This window comes from Carlito syrichta, unplaced genomic scaffold, assembly GCF_000164805.1.
Source record: "Carlito syrichta isolate Samal-C Ts95f unplaced genomic scaffold, Tarsius_syrichta-2.0.1 Scaffold315198, whole genome shotgun sequence".
NCBI classification, from domain to species: Eukaryota; Metazoa; Chordata; class Mammalia; order Primates; family Tarsiidae; genus Carlito; species Carlito syrichta.
This window is the reverse complement of record NW_007259294.1, coordinates 200,849-217,804: the sequence shown is the minus strand read 5'-3', so window position 1 is coordinate 217,804 and position 16,956 is coordinate 200,849. Positions and strand designations below refer to the sequence as shown.

The 16,956-nt window shown below is 56.7% G+C and overlaps 1 protein-coding gene across 1 annotated transcript in view; it reads right to left on the bottom strand.

The window, feature by feature from the left end:
* Positions 1-19: 19 nt before the first annotated feature.
* Positions 20-16,956, bottom strand: part of NTN1 (netrin 1) — a 206,007-nt gene continuing 189,070 nt past the window's right edge. The window contains exons 12-13 of the mRNA XM_021706141.1: positions 14,910-14,984; positions 20-348 (exon numbers count right to left, since the gene is read on the bottom strand). Coding sequence (XP_021561816.1) covers positions 20-348; positions 14,910-14,984 — 404 coding nt within the window. The remainder of the gene's footprint in view (positions 349-14,909; positions 14,985-16,956) is intronic.

Sequence of the window (16,956 nt, the reverse complement as noted above, 5' to 3'; positions counted from 1 at the left end):
CGGCGCCGCAGCCTCCGCGCTAGGCCTTCTTGCACTTGCCCTTCTTCTCGCGCTGCTGGAACTTGCGCAGCCGCCGCGCCCACGTGTCCCGCCACTGGATCACCAGGCTGCTCTTGTCCGCCACGATGCCGCTCTGGTCGGGAGAGTCCTCGGCGTTGCCCAGCAGCAAGTACTTCTTGAGGGGCTTGATTTTGGGACACTTGCAGGCGATGTCCCTGGAGCGGATCCACAGGCTTTGGTCCCCGCGGCGGATGCGGCTCGTGCCCTGCTTGTACACGGAGATGATGTTCACCGTGAACTTCCACCAGTCCCCGGCCTTGTCCGCCTTCAGGATGTGGATCTGGACAGCTGCAAGAAAGCACAGGCAGGAGGGTGGGCCTCGGCCGGAGAGCACAGCATGGGTCCCCAGCGCCTGCGACCAGCTCCTCCCGTTCCAAGAGCCTGGAGAAGGAAAATGAGGCGCCACGGAAGTGACTGCAGAGGGTACCCATTGGGGCATGGGTGGAGGGTGGCAGAGCTGATCCTGGAACCCCACCTGCTAATACTGGGCCAGGCCCACTGCTCCAAGAAGCCTTACCTCCTGCCTGTTCTGAAGGTGACACCCAACAATGCCTTTGGGGACAAGACCCGTCTTGGCTGTTGCCAAGGCCCATGACTGTCCAGGAAGGCCAGAGGTAGCCTGCAGGTGCTGGCCACGTCCCCGGCAAGGTGGGCCTAGCAGGTGCCTGTGGTGAGAGCAGTGTTGGAGGACAGGGTGCTTTGCTCAGGCACCTGCATCTCCAAAGGCCGAAGTCACCCAACACCAGGCCTCAAGATACTCCAGATACAAAGCCTTGCCCGGTCTCAAAACCATAATGGGGCTTTGGTGCCCAAGGGCAGAAGATAAGAACCTGCCCTTCGGGGTGGCCACAGTACCTTTTCCAGAGCCCTGTCCTTGTACAGTACACCTGCCAATTGTCCTAAACAGTCCCCACCAGGTGGCCTCCCTTCCTCTACACCCCTCAAGTTCCCAGGCCATTCCTCTTCCTCCCAATTCTCTGCCAGTATTTCCCCTAGCATGGGGGTGCCCAGACGAGTGCACATAAGAAATCCCTGGGGGCTTCTGAAAACACACTGCTGGGCCTACCCCAGTTTCTGAGTCAACCAATCAGGGCAGGGCTTCAGCGTACTCATTCCTCACAGATCCCAAGGTGGTGCTGCTGCAGCTGACCCAGAGGACATACCTTGAGAATCGGTGCCCTAGTAAATGTTGACAGACAGTAAGAGGGATTTTTAAAATAGGTAATGCTAAAAAAAAGAAATTTTGCTCCTATAAGTTTGTCTTAATACAGGACTAGGTTAGAGTCAAGAATTTTCTTTACTGCAGGACTTTACAGAGCCTTTATTCTATGAATCGCATGCATGTATGTTGGTTTCACAAACAACCCTGACTACAGAACCCTTTGGTTGGTGTGTCTCGGGTCACCAGAGCTCCATGGTGCCTCCTTGGGGACCTGCTGGAGTGGAGGGGGACACATGATCATTCCTCCTCCTAGTCCAAGGGGTACCTGGAAAAACCTCTTCTACACAAACTGGCCACACCCTGTACTCTTTTTTTTAATATCAATATTTTTTATTTTGATATTGTGGGGTACAGTTAAGGGTTCACCCTGTACTCTTTACCCCACTGAGCAGAGCAGCTTTGTACCCTGGACTGGGCCACGGAGTAGACTAAGAGCCCTCCTGAAAAAGGAGCAACAGCTTGAAGAAACCGACACCCAGGCAGGCTCCTTGGCTCTGGCAGCCAAAGAACACGTCCCCAGGGAATGCCCAGCAGTCAGCACCTCCCCACTTACCATCCGGGCAATGGACCCAACCCCAGCTCAGCCTGCCCTCCTATGCTGGCCAGCTTCTCTCAGGGTCTCTGGGGGCCACTCTGCTTCTTCCCTCCCGAGGGACCCCCCTCCTTCCACACTCACACTTGGCCCAGGGGGATGGGCAAGGGCAGTGATGACTGGGCCCAGGGGAGCATGGGATGCCATCCGCCTCATCCTTCTGGAGTGAGGGAAGTGGCAGATTTTCCCCTATTTTCATTTCAGCTGTTCCTGGGCATCCTGAACTTTGCACTCCAGTCTGAGGGCGCCAATGAATGGCTACCATGGCAACCGTTTCCATGTTTTTGTCACCAAGGGACTCAACACTCAGTATGAACTCTGAGGGTGGGGGAGCCCTCCAGCCCGAGAAGTGGCTGGGCTGAGTGTATTTGACTGTGCAGACAGAGGTCACCGTGGCAACTGAGTGCCCCTTAGCTAAGCAATGGGGGAACCACCCCCAGTATCCCTGAGAGCCCCAGTTTCCTCTCCCCAGGACTGAGCTGAATACAGAATGAGCTTCCCCCAGGCTAAAGCTGTTTCCCTGCAAGCAGCTTGAACCCCTGGCCCAGCCAGTGTCCTTCCAACTGCCATGAGCTGGGGTGGCCTAACAAGGATACTGTGCAAGGCACCTCTGAAGGTGTGGCTTTGATCTCAGACCCTGCGTTTCTGTGGGTGCCATGGGCTGAACTGCAGTCCCACAAAATTTGTAGGGTTGAAGGCCTGACCCCTGTACTGCAGTGTGATTGTATCTGGAGGTTGAGGCTTTACAGAGGTAATTAAGATGAGATCATCAGGGTGCTTTAACCTAATAGGACTGATACCCTTACAAGCAGAGGAGGTCAGGATACAGACACAGAGAGGGAAGACCACGTGAGGACACAGCAAGAAGGTGGCCATCTACATGCTAGGAGAGAGGACTCGGGAGGAACCGATCCTCGCCCACACCATGATCTCAGACTTCCAACTTCCGGAATCATGAGAAATGTTCCTGCTGCTGAAGCCACCCAGACTACGGTACTTCGTTCTGGCAGCCCTAGAAGCTAATACAATTAATCATGAAGATGCTGGGGATCTTGGGCCTCTGTTCAGGGCCAGGCAGAAGGGCAGATCTGGCAGGGTCTCAACTTTGTGAGAGGAGACGAGCGAGAGAGAGAGAGAGCTGGACAAGGTGTAGCCTTGGGCAGATGCTCAGGGGAACTTACTTCCTGGGGGTCCTGCAAGAATGCGGCCCTTCACAGCAGAAGGGCTAGCGACCCCTGCCCCACCCTCCCTGGTGTTTGAGCTTCCCCCTCCCCTCAATGAGTGTCCTGGAAAACCAAGCAGGGCATCCAAAGTAGCACTGCCCCCCTCACCCGCACCATATTTCCCCAGACACAGGTCTGAAGGGGACCTGCTTAAATACTTAACACCGAGGACGAAGCCCTGAAGGGTACCCTGCCCTGGACACCTTGAATCCAGAATCCAGAGGGACAAAGCAATGAACACTGGTCAGCTGAGACATAGCAGCTGGTCCTTGACCCCGTTCCGTTCCCTAACAGATCCAGGATGGGAGCTGCCCTGATCACAGGGAGGGACGGCCCAGGCCCAGACCCAGACCCAGGGGCAAGGGAGGGTGGCGGTAGGATTCATATGATTATGCTGGAAAAGGGCCACATTTCCGCTGCCCTTGGCAAGGCCTCTACACATTACACAGCCCACCAAGTATGAGCTGCACACGCAGTACACGGGCCAAGTCCCTGCCGTGCACATCCAGCTGAAAATATTCAAAATACACATTGCAACAGTGACCTCAGACAGACCTGCCCTGTGCCCTCAGGGAACACACTTGTCGGCAGCCACATGGCACACCGCTGGGCTGCTGTCACCTCTGACCGGCTGCTGGCTTGTAGTAAGGAATGACTGGGGTCTCTGGGCTACATGGAGCCTAGCCCCACTCCCCTCAACCCACATGTGCCTGTAATGTTGCCCAACCAGGGGGTTGGACACATGAATGTGGACAACTCTTCCCTTCTAGGACCATGGCCCCAAGGATAGGACCCTCACATCCCACTATGGTGTCGGTTTGGGGTCCCCCAACTCATGTTGGAACCTAGTACCCAGTGTAAGAGTACTAAGAGGTCAGGCCTTTGGGAAGTGATGAAGTCATGAGGAATCCACCTCGTGAGTAGGATTAATGCCCTTACAGAAGAGGCTGGAGCTAGCCCCTTGCCCCTTCTGCCTCCTGAGGACACAGCAAGAAGGTGCCATCTTGGAAGCAGAGAGCAAGCCCTCACCAGACACCATACCTGCTGGCAGCTTGATCTCCCACATCCAGTCTCTAGAACTGTGAGCAATACATTTCTACTGTGTATAAATCACACAGTCTAAGGTATTTTGTTGTAGCAGCCCAGAACTGACTAAGACACACTCACACAATGAAACTCACCTCAGGCCAGTTGGCCTCAGCCCTTACGACGCCTAAACCCTCACTGTCCTTGCCCCGATGTTTCATAAGTTGTTCTCAACACCAGCCGGAGCATGGGGCTCTGACGAGGCTTCCCCACCCTGTGTTTCAAAATGATGAAGATGGAACTACCCCCTCAGAAAAGGCAGATTGTGACAGCAGACCAGGTGCACTGAGACCCTTTAAACTGGGGACTGCTGGTTTACAGGTACAGGACAGGGTTGCCGACTTAAGCCTGAATAGTCATTCTCCAAAGCAGAGACAAGGGAGTCCATGAGGCAGACACTGGCAGGGCCCCAGCCCTGCATGGGGAGGGCAGGCTGGCCCCCAGCCTGCTGGTGCTCCTGACCCCACTCTGGGATGGAGCTCCACACCACAAACCCATCCTCCCTTCCTCTGAGCCCTGCTCCTCCCACGAAATGAGGGCTTGGGCTGGGTGATTACTGCCAGTGAGCCAGCCAGTACACTTGTCCCCTGGGACCAGGATGTGGGAACTGGCACCCTCCAGACTGGCTGTGAGCCCCAATGAACCCTAGTCACAACATGGGAAGGAAGCGGGTCTGCAGATGGAGCAGACGCCCAAAGAAAAGCAGGAGGAGAGAGTGCAGGCTCCAGGGAGGTAGGAGTTGGCGTCCAAGCTCCAGGGCCCAGGCGCCCAGCTAGCCTTGGTCTCCTGGTCTTGCAGTCCAAGAGTCCTTTCCTGCAGTTGGCCACAGAGCCCCTTTAACAAGGCTACAGGCTGGGGGGAGGGTCAGCAGCTACCCCTCCTCAGCAATTCTGGGGTTCACAGGAAGGTCTTTTATGTCAAGAACTGTCTTGGCCACCAAGGCAAGGCAAGCAACAAGGACTGACTTCCCTTTCCCTAACCCAAGCCTGGTGTCTTGCCTGGCAGGGGCATGCATCTTCCTCTGCCCCTCAGCGAACGCCCACATCAGGTCCTGAAGGGCTGGCTGTGGCTGCATGGGGGTGGGAAGGAAGCTGGAGACTGGGTCCAGGAGGACAGTCTGCCAGGGCAGCCAATGCCACTGCAGGGCTGTTTCTGGCTGAGGAGGATGGGAAGTGAGAGGCAGGTTCAGGGCAGGCGGGGGGCCTTGAGCGTTTCCCTCTCCAGCAAGGAGGGCAGAATTCAACCTGCCCAGCCCTGGGGGTCCTCTCGGATGTGATTCTGTTACATCCCTGGCTGCACTGCAAGGCATCAGCGTGTTCCGTGGGAGCACACATCTAGCCATCCTTCCTGGGGTGCCTCAACCTCCCAGCATGGGAGAAAACACCAGGCTATCCAAGGCAACCACAAAAGCAGAGAAGTGGGGAGCTTCTGGGCCCATCCTGTGTTTGGATTTCTCCAAAGGGGGACTCACTGCCCCACAGCAGCCCTGTCCTCTGTCCAGATCCCCAGTTCACCCTAAACCTGTCTCCTTCCCTCCCAACTCCAGTCCTGGCCTTCCCAGGAGCCACCGGGGCCTGAGAGCTCTGGGCCTTCCAAGGATCTTGCATGGCCACGGCAGGAGCTAGTTTGGAGCTCATCAATGCTCCCTACCTGCAGATTGGGGGACTTCCCACTAGGATCAAAGCACCCCACCTGGGCCAGGTTGTAGGAGAGCTATCTGGGCAGGAAGGCGGTTACAGATGCTGCTTGCTCATCCCTGCTGGGAACTGACACAGCAGGAAAAGGCCCAGCACCGACCAGACAACCTGCTGAGCCCTGGGGGAGTGGCCATGGCACAGGCTCCTGGGGCTGCTGGCCCTTCTCCTCTCCCTGCAAGGCTTGAGCACGTGGGACACCTCTGCGGGGAAGCTTCCTGCCTCCTGGAGGTCTCCTAGATTTATGGGCTGCTCGAGGTGGGCCCCGGTGGCTTCCCAGCAGCTGCCCCTCCCAAGGAGGCTTGGGTGGTCAGCCCCACGCCTCCCCCACCCAGCCACACCTTCCTGTTGGGACTGTCCAGCTCAGGAAGGCTTGTTACCCATCTGCTTCAGAGACAGCAGCCAGGACCAATGAGGGGGAGGATACGAACCCCACAGAAACCATTAAAACCATGCAGCCCCATAAATCTCCTGCTATAGAAAGCATGTCATGAGCTGCAGCTGCTTTCATAAAGTGTAGCTCTGGCCACATGCTTCCCAGTCCCCTGTGAAGGGAAGGAAGACTAAGCAGAGCCAAATCTTGTTCTCAGGGATGCTAATCTACCCGGAGAAACATCGAGTCCCCGCCAGGGAATGCAGGAGAATGGGGCCACCACACCCAAGACTGTGGGGGTCACAGCAGCCCCTACCCAGTTTTCATCAAACAAGGTGGAGGACTGGAGACACTGTGGCCAGACACGGCAACAGCCACCGCTGTCCCTAGTGTCCTCGGGAATCCTAGGACTGCCGCCTTTTGCCCCTCCCCCCTCCCACTCCCGCCAAGACCCCATGTCAGGACTTGGACAATATGGGGACACCCATCTTGGGCTGACTGAAGGTTTCCCCTCAACCAAAGTTCCAGTATGCCCCTCTCAGAACCAGAAGCAATGTGGATGCTGCCTCAGTTTCCCCTGCCAGGTCCTGGTGCTTGGGTTCTGTTTTTGGGAAGAGAGGGGTTAGATGCTTGAGACCATCTGGTTGCCTGGGGAATCCCCAGAGAAGGGGCTATCAGGAGGTCTGAGAATTACAAAGTTGGACTCTGGGGAAGAAATTAGCCCTGTCCCCTTGGAGATGGGCACAGACTGGGCTGGCCTAGCCTGGTCTGACCTGGCCTGTCCAACTGCACCCCAGGCTTACCAGTGAGAATACATCAGCGGACTGGTCACCCTGCTTTGCAAGAGGCTCAAATATGGACCTGGGCCCTACCCGGGGTACGCTCACCATGGGGGCAAGCCTCTCCAGGAATTGCGTGATGCCTCCCTTTCCCTTGCCAGGAGGAACTGAAATAGCCTCCTGCCTGCTGATCCCAGGCAACGCCTCACCCTTTAGCTGGGGGGCTGAGCCCATCACAGGCAGGAACAGGGTTGCCAGGTGGTCATCTTGGAGGATGGGCAAGGCTCCTGTCCCCAGGGGGCCCTGCACAGCCTCGGGAGCTGTCCCACCACCCATGCCTGCCCCAACCTCAGTGCTCCCAGGCTGGCTGGAGCAGCCACCCTAGCTGCCTGCTGACAGAGGGCAACCGTGAAGGCAGGGCCTACTCAAGTGCTGCTGAGAACCACCCAGTGAGGAGGTCGAGTCGTGAATGTTCCTCCTAGTCAGTGCCCTCGGCAGCAATGGGATCCCAGCCTCTGAAGGAGGGTAGGGTGGGGAAGGGCTGGTCTCTTCTGATGTGGCTTCAGGCCCCCATCCCCTCCAGTCCCCTCCAGGGCTCGCAGGAGGCTTGGTGTGCAGGGTGTTTCTGGCCAGAGGCCTACCAGGACTATGCATTTATATCCACTCTACAGAGGGGGAATGGCCTAAGAACCCCTCAAATGACAGGCCTGTCAACAATCCATGTTCTCATCAAGATGCCCACCTTGGGCGAGCCCCTTTGAGTGACAGCACAGAGCATTTCTACCCCCACTAGCTGTGCTGGCACTTCTGGGCCACTCCCAGGGCACCCACGTGTGCAACCCTGTCCTGGGCGGGGTGATGTACCCTCTACATACCAGACTCTGAACACCTGCTTCTAAAAGTCAAATGAACCCCAAAATGGGCCATCCCAAGGAGACTGGAAGAAAGTACCCCAGGCCCTGGCATGGGAACCAAAGAAGGTTGGGAGCAGAGCTGTGCAGCTGAGCCCTGCTGGGGGCCCAGCTCAGGAGGGTGGCCTTAGCAGAGTCAGGCTCACCCGGATGACCAATGCAGGTGCGAGGGCTTGCAAAGGTGCTTCACAACCTTCAGCCATGCCTCCTAGAGCTCCTGCAGGCCACTTGGGAGGGTGGAGTGTCCTCGGGGTGCCCACGGCATCTGGAAGGCCTGAGCCCAGCACAGACAGAGAAAAGCTAGCAAGCAGGGCTGTGAAGACTTTGGAGCGAGTCTCGGGGACGAAGCCCCAGGAACAGTGACTAGGGTGCTGAGGTTCTTGGCACCTAAGGAACTAATCCCAGGGAAGTCCACCCGGTACCCCTCACTAGGGAAGACTTCCCAGCTGAACTCTGCATCTGTGGGAGAAGCACTCTGTGATCGTGGAGACAGTGAGCCGGCCAAAGAGCTCCACAGCCTGGCTGGCATCACCAGCCTGACGCTCCAGCAGCCCTCCGGGTAATTTGAATGGATTCCACACCGCACCCCTTCCAACCCCCACTCTGAGTCTCAATGTCCTCATCTGCAAAATGGCAGGGGTGTGACACCTTCATCAGATGGCCTCTGTGTCCCCTCAGAGCCAACCCTACCTGCTCCTCCTTCCTAAAAACAGATGTTCAGAGGAGAAGAAAACAGCCTAAGGAAAGAGAAGAGAAAGCTCCAGGGAGGGAGCAGCCAAGGGTCGGGAGCTACCCTCTGGGAGGCACTGTGGTAGGGAGGCCCGGGCTCTGGGCTCCCCAACTGTGAGGATGGGGGTTGTGGTGCTGGGGAGGGCTGCATCCCCTTAGAACTGCCCCTACCAGGAAGCCCCATCAGCGCAGTACCCTGCCCCCGCCTGACTCTCAGTGGAGTTTCCTGTGGCCTTGGGGACTGCTCTGTCGAGCTGTTACTAGAGCCGAGAGCCCTCCCTGTCCAACCTGGTAGTCACCCACGTTCTGCGACCTCAGACTGACTCATGCGGACCAGCTCCACATCTGGCCTCCATATGGAGCTGGCACTCTAGGGGAGGAGGTCACATCTGGTGGGGGAAACCAGGGGATCCCCAGGGGGCCAGTGACCCCAGGGAAGGGTCAGTGAGCCTCTGAAACACCACGCCACATGCTGCTGGCTGTTCTGCATCCTGGTTCTCTAGACCTGGAGACAATGCTCATGGGAGGTGGCCTCTCCCAGTCCTCAGCCAGGGTGCTGCCTTTGGGGGACAGCCCCCAGGGTGCTCTTCTAACACTTGTGCCCACACCCAAGCCCCCAAGGTCACTCCATACCACAGACTCAGTAACCTCATCTCTGGGGTGGGGTTGGTAACCTGTCCAGTTCTCTGTACTTGAAGGGACTGAGCCTGATCAGGAATAGCAATTGACCCCAAGGTCAACAAAAGGAAGAGGAAGGGATGCTGATGAGGGGGAAAGGCCATCATCTGCAAGAGAGGTCCCGTGTCCCAGAGGCTGGCTGGAGACAAGATGCCCACGTGTGAGACCCTCCCCACCAACCCAGCTCATCTGACTCCAGCCCAAGCGACTAGGTAAGAACTGAGCCAGGATGGGGCTCCATCTGCTGTCCCCACTAGTGCCTCCACCAGCAGGACATCATCAGTGCTGCCTGCTCTCTAACCCACATGACCTCTATGAAAAGCATGGTCATTTCCACCACTGCCTCTTCTCCATGCCCAGCCTGGTCCCCCCGCCCACCATCAGGAATCTTGCCAGAATCTTCCTCCACCTCATGGCCTTGTCCATCATTGGAGTGGCCGTGCCAGTCCCACCTCCACCACCACCACTGACATCTCTGCCCTATGCCCAGCACCCCTGATCCACCGTCTTGGACATCCCAGCACCATGGTGCCCATTCCTGCTTGCTTGCCCGTGAAGATGCCTCTGGCCGAGACTCAAGGGCCCTGTTAGCGTAGCAATTCTTGAGCCTTCTAAGGGACTGCTGTGTCTGCTCCTGCTGCCAAAGGCTCACCTCCCTGGTGTGGGGCAGAAAGCAGATCTCAGGTCATGGAGTACCTGACCCTGGGCATGTTATTTTATCCCGCTGAGTCTCGGCATCCCACTGACAGGAATAAAAATCCCTTCCTCACAAGGTGTCTATGAAGAGTAAATAAGGATGAGAAGGAAGGCTGCGATGTGCCAGGCCCAGGGCCTGAAAGGTGGAGGGGACAGTCCCTGGCCCAGCAAGCCCTCTCCTCTCTGGTGTCCGTGGCCTTGGGAGGTGCCAGGGCACTAGGGGGTATGTTGATATAAAGCAGAAGTCTGCTGTGGTCCCCATGCCTAGCTCTGCCACGAGGCCCCCAAGAAAGCACACAAGCACATGTGTGTGTACCTATAAACACGTATACACATACACACAGCCAGACAGATCCAGCTTCCCCCCACAGATGCCAGCAGAACTTCCCTCTTGAGTTGCATCCTCAGAAATAATCCTTGTGGGATCAGGAGGAACACTTGAGACACATCATTGTGTGAAAAGCATCTTGATTTTTCCATCTGGTGGTGCCAAGATGTCTTTCAACAAAAGAGGTGACTAATAAACATTTCTGGGAACGAATAATTTTTCCAAGAACTGGCAAAAGTGAGATGATCTCACCTTCCAGCATGCAAGCTGTCCATCTTGCCCTCTTTTGGGATCCCTGGGAGAGGGAAGGGACAGTAGCAGCACCCAGGCCACCTGTGGCATCGGCTTGGGTGTGGGCTGAAGCCACTCTCAGTGGGGTTGGGGTGGCTTCTGCATATGGATGTGGCTGAGGAGGCTAACAGCAGCCTGGCACCCAGTGCCCCCACACTCACTCTTCCCCTACTTCTCCAGCCTGTTTCTGGCTGCTGTGCCTGAAGGCTCTTCTTCCTCTGCCTAGCAGCCCAGTGAACATTGACTACATGGGCTCCCTCCTCCAAGAAGAATTCCCTCTCCTCTCCCTTCCCAGAGGATGGGCCATGCCTTGCATAAGTCCACCTCAGACTGCAACCCACCCACACATCCTCCTCTGCAGCTCTCATCTGTGTCTCCCCCAGACTCCTCAAGGGCCTTAAGCTCCTCAAAGGCCATACGGTTCCTCGAGCATATCTGTAGGTTCAGCACCCAGGGCAGGATGGGCACACAGCAGGTGCTCGATGAGTGTATAGAAGGAGCAACTGGGCTGGGAATGGAGTGCAAGGGACCCAGACTTCTTGGGATGCATGTTGCTGTGATAGTATGTGATAGCGTGTGTGTAACAGCATGTGCATGTGCGCCATGGCATGTGTGTGATACTGTGTGCACGTGTGTAGTAATGTGACAGCATGTGTATGTATGTGATAGTGGGTGTATGCATGTGATGGTGTGTATGATAGTATGTGCATGTGTGTGCTATTGTATACATGCATGTGATGGCAGGTGGGTGATAGTGTATGCACATGTGCCATGGTTTGTGTGATGGTGTGTGCATTGTGTGATGGTGTGTGCATGATAGGGATTTATGTGTGTGAGATGGCCTGTGTGTGACAGTGTGCATGTGGCAGTGTGTGCAAGCATGTGATGGCCTGTGTGATAGTGCGTGCATGTGTCTGATGCTGTGTGTGTCTATGTGTGTGCAGCAGCTGTGTAAGAGGGGAGAGGTTGCACACACATGAGAAAGTGAGTGAAGGCCAAGTGAAGACCAAATAGTGGAGCCCTTTCCTGAGGAGCACAAAGACAAGAGGGAAGGAGGGGAAGGAAGGGGTAATAGAAAAGAGAAGACAGGGAGGCCAAGGGGCACAGCCAAGGAGACCTCTTGTGCATGGTGGGGAGGACAGGGACTTGTGGGGCTGAGCTGGAATACTTGACTCTTCTGGCAGAGGTTTCTGGCGCGCCAGCTTCCAGTTACAGGAGCCTCTGCAGGGATGCGCTCTGCCTGTGTCTGAGCTGGCCCACTGGGATGTAAATTTTGTGGCAAACACACACGCTCTTGCACATGCACCCTCACTCACAGTATCTCCGTAGAGGCAGGGCCCTCCACAGCCAGGCTTTCCTGAGAAGATGGCAGGAATTGCTAGTACACTGGGAATGACTGTTTCATGCTGGGCCTTCTTGCTGGCTCTTTTTCAAGCATTTGCAAGATGAGCTGGATTCCCCTAGAGGGCAACAGAGGACTGAGGTGCTCCAGGAGGGGTCAGCCAGGTGACAGATGACAGCCTACCCACTGGCCCCACGCTTACAAATGGCACCGGGCTTGGTAGGGGGCATGACCAGTGTCTTGCTTAGAAGGATATCCTGTCTCCTTGATCATGCCTCCATTTGACAGATGAGAAAACTGAGGCCAAGGCTGGTGACGTTCCCTGTCCATAATCACACAAATTAGGAATCTGAGTCTCCAGACTTGGGGGCCAGAGCTCCTTTCTGTACAGGTGGGAATGGAATGGACCACCTTCCCTGTCACAGGATCCCTCCAGATGTGAGCAGCACAGCAGAACCTTGGCACTGAGGCCCTCCCCCACTCCAGATCCCCAATCCTCTTGCCTTGCCTGGTGTCCACCCTAACCCTCCAACCCCACCCAAGCTGGGCCCTCACTCACTGGTAGACTCACCTCAGAGAACACAGGGCAGGGCCAGCACCCTTGAGCCCGTCGGCCCCGGCCACTTCCCATGGCCCTCCACCCAACCTTCCGTCCACTGGCCACTGCCCAGGTCAGGGGAAGTCCAGCCCCATGTCCTCCAACAGCACAATGTCCAGCCTCTCACGAGCTGGCCTGGAGGAGGAAGGGGGTCTGGGGCCGCCGGCAGCGGGTCTGCTCTTCCCCCAGCAGGGGCAGCAGACCTGAGGTTCTAATTAGCAGCTTCTGGAACATCCAAGTGCCCCATGAAGGAAATGTGTTTCCTAATTGGCCCCCTGCCGGGGTGTCAGTCAGAGAGCAGGGATTATGCAGTCTCTGAGCTGAGCCCCCTCCCCAAGCCTTCCTGGTCGGGCCATGCCAGCCTCCTCTGCTCTCTGATCCCCAGACCAGCTCTCCCCTGTCCTGCTGGTCACCTTCTCTGGGGGTTGGCTCCAGTCTGTGCCAGGTGTGGGACACACACATGTCATTCAGGGGCCAGGGGCCCCCGTAAAGTCCAGCAGAGCCCAGCCTGAGACCTTGCCCCAGCCTCAGAGCAAGGCCTGTGCTCCCTCCTGCAGCACACCCATGGGCCCTGCCAGGCCCTGCAGGGGATTCCTTCCTGAGCAACCCACACTCCCCAAGGCCCTGCACATTTGCCCTGCAGGACTCCTCCAAGCCTCCCCAGAAGCCTGTGTGATCCTCCCCTAGATACTTTTCTTGTTCTGCCTCCAGCCCCAACGCATAGGCTGAGCTGGGGGTGGGGAGACTCCCCAACTTTTAAGTGACCCAGACAGCCCTAGAAACACCCCCCATCAGGACACTGGGGAATTGGAGGAGGCCATGTCAGTCTGCAGGGCCACAAGCTGGGGGCACGATTAGGACATGAAAGTTGGTGGCACCAGAGCTTTAGACCCCTGCTAGCTCCTGGGGGAGGCACTCCACTTCGCCCCCACCGTCTACTGTTCCTCAAGTCTTACCCTGCAGCTGGAATGTGGACAGCTGGGCAACACACCTGGGCAGTGGGCATAGGGGCTACGGAGTCTAGACAGGTGGGCACACAAGGTTGTTCCTCAGTGGTCTGGGTGGATCCGGATGGGAAGGAAAAGCTCAAAGAAGGATTCTGTGGAAGGGGCAGGAGGCTGGACCACCACCCAGCTGAGTAGGCAAGTCACCTCACCCACCTAAGCCAGTGTCCTGAGGGTAACTGAAGCCCACCATCTCCTCCTTCATTCTGATTACTCAGGAGGAAGTCAGGTATGGGGCAAAGGGAGGCTGAGTCAGGGAATAGAGGCTGTGCCCCACCTCTCCTTGCCCCAGGAGAGATGCCCTGTTTCGGGGGGAAGGCACAACAAGGAAGGGCTGGGGAAGGCCTAAGGGGCTCCTCTGAGTCTGTGACAGGAGGATCTGCCTGCTGGGGGTAAGGGGTGAGACAGCTCTGAGAGGCTGGGTGCCCCCTGGAATAGCAGGGGTGGGGTCCGAGTTCATTGGAAGGAAAGAAGTCTGAGGAGAATGAAACCAGACTGAGTCCAATAGAATCAGGTGAAAAACAAAATCCGTTTGGGTAGTGTTTACAAGTCTAACATTGTTTTCACTTGAAGAAGAGAACAGAGGCGGCAGGGTGGCACATAAAGGAACTGATCAACTCTCTCCTGCTCCTGACCTTGTCACCACAGCACAGCCATCTAAAGGGTCCCTTTCCTGGGAAGGGAGTCTGAGGGAACAGGTGATCTCTGCAGGTGGCGCCCAGGGCTGTCTGCCCCACAGGTCCCGCTGGAGAATCCCTCTTCCTCTGCCTTCCAACTTCAAGGGAAGTGAAATGACCAGTGTGCCGTTTAAAATGCAGATTCCCCAGCCCCAGTGAGGTCTGGTGGAACATCTGAAACACATCTGGAAGCTCTCACTGCTTTCTCACTCCTGGAGGGCTTCACTTTGAACGACATGGCCTCAGGCTGAATACCCATGGTCCAGATGCTGGACACAGAAGACCAGAGAAGTAAAGAGATTGGTCTGTGCCACACAGCCCATTAGGGGCAGAGCAAAGGCCAGGGGCCAGCCTGGGCATCCCGGCTTTAGGGGGCCCCACGAGCCCAGAGGCCTTTCTGCAGAGCGAGAGGGAGAACCTGGGCTTCTGGGCCCCCTCCGCCCCCATCTGAGGGCCAGGGTGGAAGAGATGAGAAATTCCCAGGCATGGGCTCTGTCCAGCTATTTCCCATTGGTCACAGGAACTCCAGGACCAACACCGCCTGGGGCCACCTGCACCCCAACCCCAGCTCCTCACTGGTCATGGGACCTCCTCCCCTCCTCCCCAGACAAGGGACGCCCACTCACCATAGTCCTTCTTGCAGTACTTTTTCATGTTAATCTTCAGCTTCCCTTTGGAGGCCTTGCAGTAGGAATCACAGTCTGCAGGGGGGTGGGGGGAGCACAGACAAAAACTAATTAGGCTGGCGATGAATAGGCTGGCGGGCAGAGCGGGAGGCCGCCTCCCTAAATACCCAGAAAGGCCTGTGATACCCATGGGCCAGGCCGGGCGGGCGGCCATTCAGGGTAAGCCCGGTCTTCTAAAGAGGCCTGAGGGACAAAGGGCCCCCGCCTGACCCACCCGCCCCCTCCCCGGCCTGACAAATCCTTTAGCCGCTGCCTGCAGCCGCCTTGGCCGCCGTGAGAGACTCGGGGGGCTCCCGTATTGTGCCACCCAGGGCTTCGAAGCACCACACAGATTCCCCCTGTTCTTAAGACACAACTGGAGCCTGATTAAAGCCGATAGAGGCCTCATTGTCACCCCGCGCCCTGGGTCTGTGTCAGGCGCTGGCTTTCATGGCACAGAGCCTCTAGCTGGGGTCAGGTCCCAACAAAAGAGGTCACAGAGGAAATTAGCAGCCCATGAAGCATTAGAAAACCCCTTTGGTGTCCACTCTACTGGAGTGTGCAAATAAAATGCCCCACGAAGGAGAGTTCAGTTCTAATGGGCCCTACTGCTGAGAGCCAGGGCTGCTGGGCCTGTGCCCACCAGGGATCACTTTGGGGGCTTCCAGGGCCCAAGTGAGAGCTGGGCAAGATGTGTAGGGCACCAGGCCTGCCAGCCATTGGGCCTGTGTCAACCCCCCAAATGCAACTTCCCACCTCAGCCCAACCATGGCCTTTCCCTGCCAGCGATTTCTGTTCTTTGGACAAGGTGATGCAATTCCTTCGTTAAGTCTATGTGTGACACCTTCGTGCAATGCCCCAGCCTGCCACAGAGGCCCAACAAATCTCCCCAGTCTGCACTGTCCCCACTACTTGAGGGTGGGATCTCATTCAACTTCTTAGATGTGTGTTGTTCTCACTGTGCAGACAAAAAAAACTGAGGCCCAAAGAGGGCAGGCCACTTGCCCAATGCATCATGAATAGCTACTGCCAAGGCCGGAATTTGAACTCAGGTGTGAGATGCCAGGATTTCTGCATCCCTTGCTCTCTCTCCATGAACACCATTAGATTCCCTCTCAGTGTGAGCAGAGTGGTGAGGTCAGAGCTGGGGATGAGAGGTGCCCTGTATGTCAGCAACTCCCAGACTGCTGTGGAACTGGCTTGGGGCTCCAGGGGCCCAGCCTGTCCTAGGAGCAACCTTGGCATGGGCTGGTGAGAGTGAGTAGGTTGGATGTGTATCCTGGTGAGGGGCGGGAGGAAGAAGACCAGGGAAATGAAAGATTCGACATGTGTGTGCACACACATGATTGTCCCAGAGACAGGGCAGTCCCCCAACCTACAGGGGGAAAACCAAGTCCAAGGTGGGTTAAGGAGTGATTTGTGTAGGAGCACAGGGCAAAGCCTGGGCAGACATCTCAGCCAGGGCTTAGATCTGTAGGGAACATTCAAAGGAGCCCTCCCCAGAGCCAGCCTCTGGCCCCGTGAAGGCAATGGGCTCTTCTGAGGTCCCAGGATACACTGAAGGGTACCTCATTTATAGTCAATGCAGCTCCATCCCATTACCATGGTTATGGACCTGGCAGACCCCTCACTGCTTCTTGTGCCAGCCTCTTGGGGACCTTAGTTAGGAATAAGTCTCAGGAAACGGGAGAAAAACAGTCCCCCTTCCTGCTCTCCTGTGTTCTGAACCTTTGCAGCCCCTTCAGGACAGCAGCACTGGAGACCACAGTTCCCATCTTTCCTACCAGCTGGAGGGCTGGTTGGTTATTGAAGTAGGGACTGCTTGGGGTGCAGGGACTGAGTTATTCAGAAAGAGTGACCCTCACTCCACCGTGGTCCAACCTGAGAAGTCAAGGGGAGAGGTGATGGCAGTCCAAACACACAAATCAATGGCCATCACCACCATCATCACCACTGCCACACTTATTGGGAGCAGCCGCTCCAGCCCACGCTGCTGCCAGCTCAGGGA